The sequence below is a fragment of the Alligator sinensis genome, unplaced genomic scaffold (genome assembly GCF_000455745.1).
Source record: "Alligator sinensis unplaced genomic scaffold, ASM45574v1 scaffold381_1, whole genome shotgun sequence".
Classification (NCBI taxonomy): Eukaryota; Metazoa; Chordata; order Crocodylia; family Alligatoridae; genus Alligator; species Alligator sinensis.
The window spans coordinates 551,415-559,285 of record NW_005842440.1 but is presented as its reverse complement, the minus strand read 5'-3'; the positions used below and the strand labels follow the sequence as shown (position 1 = coordinate 559,285).

Sequence of the window (7,871 nt, the reverse complement as noted above, 5' to 3'; positions counted from 1 at the left end):
ATTTTACAGTTAAGGTGGCCAAAATCTGGAACCAACTTCCCAGGGAAGTGGTCCTCGCCCCTACCTTGGGCAAATTCAAGCAGAGGTTGGATGATCACCTGTTTGGGGTCTTGTGAACCCAGCATTCATTCCTGCCTCTGGCAGGGGGTCAGGCTAGATGATCTGTTCAGGTCCCTCCTGACCCTAGCTACTATGAAACTATGAATTTAGAACTAAAACTTAGAGTCTTGTGCTGTTGTATGAGAACTAAAAGTACAATTGATTCGAACAGTGGGGGCCAACTTTTTGGCAGGCAGGCCACAAATTAGCCGCACATCTTCCCCGAGTGTCACTCCAGTTCCCTCTCCCTGAACAATCTGCTGCTCAGCTTTCTGCTGCCAGTCCTGTGCTCCCTGCCTGATCTGCTGCTCTGCTCTCTGCTTCCCTCCCTGCACTCCTGCCCAAATTTGCTTCTTTGCCTTCTACTACCTGCTTTATCTGTCACTGTGGTGCCTGTCCCCTACTTGATTTGTCACATGCCATGCAGAGGCTGCCCTATACCATTTGTGACACCCATGAATTAGAAAATGACCAGAATCAGAAGTGAAACTCACTAGCCTGTTTTAATTAGTCAAGCTGAGAGACATGCTACATTAGGATTTTTATTTTTTTTTTGGGGGGGGGGGGGGGGTCAGCTCTCAGGTGTTAGCAGTAACACAGATAAGAAAAGCTGAGAAAGTTGGTTTTGTGGTTATGGAATAGGACCAGGCCTCAAGAGATCTGGGTTCTAGTCTTAGTTTTGAGCTCAATATCTGGGTCTGCCAGAGACATCCAATATGACCTCGGTCAAACCACTGACTAGCCATGTGACTCCCTTCTCCATTTGGGTGAAAAAAAATGCATTCTTTCTTTCTTCCATTGTTTGTTTGTCATGTCTTTTTCAATTAGAAGCTATTACTTGGGTTCTCAGCATCTACCAGAACAGGCCCTTAAATCTTGGTTGAGTTTCTAGTGCATAAATAATAATATAAATAATATAAATAATTAAACCATCTTTTGAAAATATGATTTTTGAATGTAGCACTGTCCTGTTAAGCATACCTATTTTTAAGAGGCACTGAGCTCCTGACCTGATGGCACAATCTCCTTCCAAAAGGAAATCAATACCTTGCAGAACCAGGTAACACAGGAGGCTTGAAAAAAAATTATAGCTTTCAAATACAGATGCCGAGGCATTCATACACACAGCCAGATGCACAGGTGCATATCATGCATGCCTTATTAAAACGTGTTAGACTTTTGTCCCAAATGACAGCTAAAACCTTGGCAGCCATCCCTGGCTTCCCTACTTCCTGTTAGGTCAATATAAGCAATTGAAAACACAGACTACTCCATACCATCAAATTTATACTACACCTCCCAACAGCAAGAAGAGCAATGAGATGGCATGAAAAATTTCCAATAATGCTCTTTAGAACCATAACATTATTGAAACTTAGGGTTGAAAGGGACATCAGGAGGTCATCTAGTCCAACCCCCTGCTCAAAGCAGGACCAGTCCCAACTAGATCACCCCAGCCAACACTTTGTCTAACTAGGTTTTAAAAACCTCCAAGGATAGAGATTCCACAGTCTCTGTGGGTGACCTATTCCAGTGCTTTACTACCCTCCTTGCAGGATTTGAATTACACACCCACTCTTGGGGGGGTCTGCGGCAGTGGCAGCCGGAAGCCGGAAGGAACCACCGCCATCTGAGCTACTTAGAAAGGTGTGGGGCAGGCTGGGCGCTCTCGTGTCTTGGGGGGGGGGACGACTCTTGTCTCTTCTGGGCGGGGAGCTCTCATCTCTTCTGGGAGGGTTATGGGGGGGATATTTCAAACCCTGCTTCCTGGTGAGAAAGGTTTTCCTGATATCTAACCTAAACTTCCCATGTGGCAACTTAAGACCATTCCTCCTTTTTCTGTCATCTGCCACAATGGAGAACAGTCTAGATCTTCTCTCCAACCACCCTTCAGGTAGTTGAAGGCTGCTTAACCTCCCCCCTCCCTTAATCTTCTCTTCTCCAGACTAAATAAGCCCAATTCCCTCAGCTTCTGCTCATGAGTCATATGCCTCAACCCCCTAACCATTTTCATTGCCTTCCGCAGAACTCTCTCCAATTTGTCTACATCCTTTCGGGGGGGGGGCGGGCAAAACTGGACACTGTACTCCAGATGTGGCCTCACCAGTGCTGAATAGAGGGGAATAATCACTTCCCTAGATCTGCAGGCAACACTCCTACTAATGCAGCCCCGTATGCTTTCAACATTTTCCTCTCTCATTTTACTGCTTAAAAGCCACATGTATATATACCCTGATTCCTTGACTATATGCACCCAGTCCACTTACACTGCTGCAAACCTCTAGTGTAGTTCCATGAACTCCAGTGGAGTTACTCCACATTTCCATCATTGTAAAGAAGTGAAGAACTTGGCATCTGAACATTAGGATGTAATATGTTAGTATTTTAACAGCCCTCGATCATTATCATGATGAAAACATGACTGCCCTTAAGCCATAAGACTTACTTGGAAAGGTATGAAAAGTACCATTGAAAGATAGAGTCCAGAACAAGTGAAATAAAATGTCAGAAATTATTTGTGTATATTCACAAATGTTTGGAAATACGAACCAATAATGGTGACTGTGCCGTCATTCACTGAACTTACCGTAAATGAATTTACGTAGTACTTTATGTCTGGTACAGGCCTGTGACAGCATGGCTCAGTTTTCATATTTAGCGTTAACATGAAAATTGCTGTGTTGTTGCATATGATTTTACTAGAGCAAATTGTGCACCCACATGCAATTACAATGACCATACAAGAAGTGGGTCCAAGGGTTGCTGTAGAAACAGCAATTGAGAATTTATATCACAATGAAAAAACAGTAACTGTTGTTAAATGAAAACATTTCACAAACAAAATTTCAGAAGCAGTGCACCAGACACAAAGAGCATCATTAATTGCAAAATGTTCACACTAACATGAAAGGAACATAAGGAAAATACCTTAATACATTTGCCTTTTGCACTAAAAGGCATTTATGTTGCAATATGCTCATTTTATTCATTAAGCTGTTGCATTATCAAATATAATACTCTGATGGGCTGAGACATGGTTATATATTTTATTATTTATAGATGAAAGGTGTCATCCAGGTCAAAAGTATGTTATTTTAATTATGTTATTATCATTACAGAATTTATTATATATCTGAACTCTTGTCCAATTAGCTACACAATAGTTTGATTCTAATTACTGTCCAGCTAGCCACTGCCTGTGATTAATTCCAATGAAATTCCTAGGCCTCAAATCTTCAGCAAACTATGTAAAAAGTCTGGGTGCTGTGTTAACTTTCTGTCTGGTCGTTATAATAAGCTGCCCAAAAGCCTTGCTACAAGCCAATCCTAGGACACACACAATTTGAATGTTAGATTGTAAATTCTTTGGCATAGGCACTTCTTGTGTGTTTGTAGAAAAGGGAAAAGGGAAAAATCATAGGTTCTACCAGAAAAAGTAATAAAACACAACAAAAAGAAATGTAAGGCCCAACTAGAATTAGATACTTAACAATAGAGGTTCTTGCTGGTACCTCCTGTAGGCACTCATGTACAAAGCAATCTACCAACTTCTACAGAAAAATCAATTACATGCACATTACTGTGCCCAAGCAACTGCTGAGAACAGATATAAGCCATGCCTAGAGTCCAAACCTGGCTAGGATGAAGCCATGAAATTCAGCTCACACCCAGTAGGTGTATAACTGTTACACTACATATGTATCATCTTTCTCTGGATCTTTCTTTTATCTATCATCTGTCTTTCTCTCGGCAATCTTAAACTGCAACAATGCTTTCCACATGTTCACATTGTTTTGTTGAAGGTAACATGGCAGACAGGTTATAAGGGACACAGACAGTCTAATAGGAATGATATGCCCAGTATTAGGCTTTAATAGTAACCTCCAAAAGATCTATGCCTTTTACTGCCCATTGGAGCAGGAAGTAGCTAACCCTTCTCTGGGTGTATACCAGGTGATATTATTTGGTACTATAACTGGCAGCAGAGCTGATCATTGGATATAAACTGGCTAAGAAACAGGTCTTAATGGCAAAGCAGTGTAACTTTTATTGATTTGACATTCCATGGAAATGCAAGAAAGCTGTAAGTGACACTCCTGGGCTGCAAGAAGGATGTGTATAGCATTTAGAGGAGCCTGATCTGAGATTATTTTATACCTTTGTGCCAACAGATTTTTCTGGCTGCACACTGGACCCACACAGACCCTTTCTGCCCTGTGGCATGACAGTTGCACCAATCTGGGCATGACAAAGGATCGTAAGATACTACTCCACCACTTACACCTAAACTGTAACTTTGCCTTATGGCAGAATTTGATGCAAGGGCTTCCAGGGACATTGCATCCTCTATTTCCCACCAGTGTAACTCTACTGACTTCAACAGAATTACTTCTCATTTACACCAGTTTTTACAGGAACAGCCCACTGCTTTTGAATTTGTGATTTTATGCTAGTGCCTTCCTTTTACCCAGCTAATTGGTAGTGTCTGCTACATCACAGGGAGATAGAGCTAAAATCTGGTGCCATTGCAGTCAGCAAGAATCATGCCTCTAACATCCCTGAAACCAAGACTTTGTTCTGTATCTTTTCTTTCACTAAGTCACTACAAAAAAACTGGTTCCCAAGGTTTGGTGCTCATATCACAGTCCCAGACACCATCTGCTGTCAAACAGGTTTTAAGTGTGGGGGGGGGAGGAGTTGCTATGTTTTTGGGGGGTGGGTTATGCTGGCTGCATCTCTCCTCTTGAATACCACGTGCAGCTGTGAATGCATGTGTTCCCTCTTCTTCATAAATATATGACCCTAAAGACAGTGAGCCTTTATTACTATCTGCAGCAAGGAACACACCACACTATGCTCTACCTGACACAGCTGCAGTTCTTCCACATCTGTTTTACAATAACTCATTCAGCATCCAGAATCCCTGTTTCACATTAGCTTAGTGACGAGGAAGAGCACAGGGGCAACAAGAACAAGAATAAAAGGGAGTGAAACACATATACACACATCCTATGGCTTATTCTTCCCAATGATTATTATAATTTAATTTATATTGTGGTAGCACTTACAGAGCCCTAGCCTCATTGTGTTAGGAATTATACAAACTTAGCAGTGCACGATTCCACACACACAACAGCGGCCTTGCCTCTTCCTAGCAAAGACTTAACAGCACCACTATAGTGATGCTTCAGATTGCTAACACCTACAAGTGCTAACTGCTGCCCACTTGTCCCTCTATAACATTATGAATGGAAGACAAAATTAATGGGCAGAGGTTGATGCAGCTCCTGTTCATTTCAATAAGAGTTGTACCCACTTACATCAAGGGAAAATTTGCCTGAATTCGTTTTTTGAAGTAAAACAAGATGCAATGGACATGAGCAAATTTCCCAAAGGAAAGGAAGAAGGTGGGCAGACAGGCAGAGGCCTAAATGCCAGTGCTGTGTGCGCACTAGACTTCAGCTGATCCACGACAGAGAGAGAGAAACAAACAAATGCCTACCAGGCTTAATTTCCAGCAGCTTCAGCCTGGAATCCTCTGGAGGGTGTAGGCGTCTCTTTTTGCGCCAGCAGCGAGCAGGATACGTGTACAGCTGACCCGGAGCCAGGCCTGAAGGGTTAAAAGCAAAAAATAATCAGTCCTGTCTGGGTTTGCAAATCCCCACTCTTCTCTCTGGCATCTTTGCTTTTTCCATTCCCACTACCCCCATCTGTAGAGCTCAATCCTGCATTGTGCAAAGTAGCTCCAGCAATCAAAGGCAATAAGCACTCCGGCTGCTACTCAGCACCTTCTGAAATCAGGCTGACAGAGAATCCACATCTCACAAAAATGCTTCACCCTGTGCAGTCACTGTAACCAGAGCTGCATGGAAACCATTTGCGATCTCTCCAGGATAAATGGAATTTCATTCTCTCCGAAGTGGCTCAGGGGCAATACAACCTCCTCCTCCACCCTGGGTACAGAGGCCCCTTTGGGAGAGAAAGGATGCACAAAGCACAGGAAACTGATACAAGAGTAGAGGGGGCAGTTCAGGGAGCATATTGTCCCCTGAGTAGGACTGAGCCTAGGTCTCTGGGATTTGGCCCAAGGGGGCATGAGAAGGCACTGACAAGGCCAGGAAATTCTTCCTGCTCTGTCCCCAGGTCTTTGCCCAGTATTCATTCTGGCTCCTGAGGGTGGCTGGAAGCCACAGGGCTCTGGATTTTGGTTAAAAACAGATTATTTTCTGCCCTTATTCGCTGTCCCACACTAACTTCTCATGAGTGAAGAGATCTAGCAGCAACATTTAAACCACGGCAATCACACCTGGCTGCTTCCTGCCTGTATCTCTGCTGCCCTGACTCTCATGCAATATAGCCCTTAGGAAACACTCAAGCTACACTTTGCTTTGTTCCTCCTTCACAACATAGATGGGCATCACCAGTATATCAGTACTACTGAATATCTAGCACCCAGTGCTGAGAAGCATCTTCAACTCCCATTGAGGCCAGTGACAAATAAAAGCACCCAGCACCTAGAAGAGTCAGGCCTATAAAAAGAGAACCCTTCCCAATGCCCCCTCCTCTCTCCTCCCCTCCCAACACTGACTCTGGATTTGTTCTTTTGTTCTTCCTGCTGTCGCTGTGGCAACATGGAGGGGCTACAGGGTAATGTCACAGTCCCCAGCCTTTCTGTCCTTCGGAGCAAGGTAAAAGGAAATGTTTCATCTGAAACAATATAAAAGATAGGACACAGGTGGCTTTAGCATCTTAGCCACAAATGGTGACCATGAGGAGCTTGGCAATATGAAGCCCGTGTCAATAATGAATAACATCGCGAATGCATGGAGATGCCTGGGGGATGGGGGGGCACGAGCCAGCCTCACACAACAGTCAGGAATATTTACCAGGCCAGAAACAAAATCAACTCACTGAACCAGATCACGATGGCAAAAAACTCTGATATCCTGCTTACTTATAAAAAAAACAAATTACCCACCCAAATGAAGGGGCAAATCAAATGTTGCAAGTGTGGCCTCAACTTTTGGTCTCAAATATCTTAAGTGCCCAAGAACATAGGTTCAAATCCCCAACAGGCTCACCCCACTCCTCTGGCTCTTGAGCACCAGGTAATTTACTGCTTGGCTGCAGGGTGTAGGAGATTCCTGTCTGCCCTGCATAGATATTAAGCATCCCTTGATACTGTCTGTAAAAATGGAGACTGACTCTGGTGGCCCTAGCAACAATTTCCCTTCCCTGCTGGGCAGCGTGACGGTTGTTACAGCCTACCCCATAAAATGATGCATTTCAGTGACACTGCTAGTCTGTAGCTGGCTTTTAAATACAACAGCCTTATGAATACATAACACTTATACATCGCTTGATACAGATGTTCAAGGTGATGTACAAACATTAACCAATATAAACAATTGCTATTATTGCGGTGCAAATTGTGTCTCGCTCTGACTTTGGTCACTGAAGGGAAGGAGGAGCATGCAAGGAGCCTCACCCTTCCACAGATGTACCCTGTGCAAGAGTCATTCGCAGCTTGGCACTATACAGGATTGCTCTCACGTACACCAGAATGAGTAGGAAGAGTTCAGGCTCCTTGCCCTGACCCCTTGAGATGTGCCATGTGGCTGAAACAAGGAACAGAACACCTGAACCTTGGTCCACTGTATTGCTTTTGTTATTTTCTTTCAGCGAGACCTGAAAGCTCCAATGCAATTCTTTTGCATTCTCTCACACATCAGTATTTCTAGGCTCCAGCCAAGGATGGTGAAGCACAAACA

General features: G+C 43.6%; 1 protein-coding gene across 11 annotated transcripts in view; it reads right to left on the bottom strand.

Moving 5' to 3' along the window:
* DPF3 (double PHD fingers 3) overlaps positions 1 to 7,871 on the bottom strand; it is a 250,812-nt gene that overhangs the window by 128,665 nt on the left and 114,276 nt on the right. For all 11 annotated transcript variants that reach the window (XR_003095651.1, XR_003095652.1, XR_003095655.1 and 8 more), the window contains exon 3: positions 5,603 to 5,710. Coding sequence is in view for 5 of the 11 variants with exons in the window: in XM_025212014.1 (XP_025067799.1) it covers positions 5,603 to 5,710 (108 nt within the window). In the remaining 6 variants the exon portion in view is untranslated. The remainder of the gene's footprint in view (positions 1 to 5,602; positions 5,711 to 7,871) is intronic.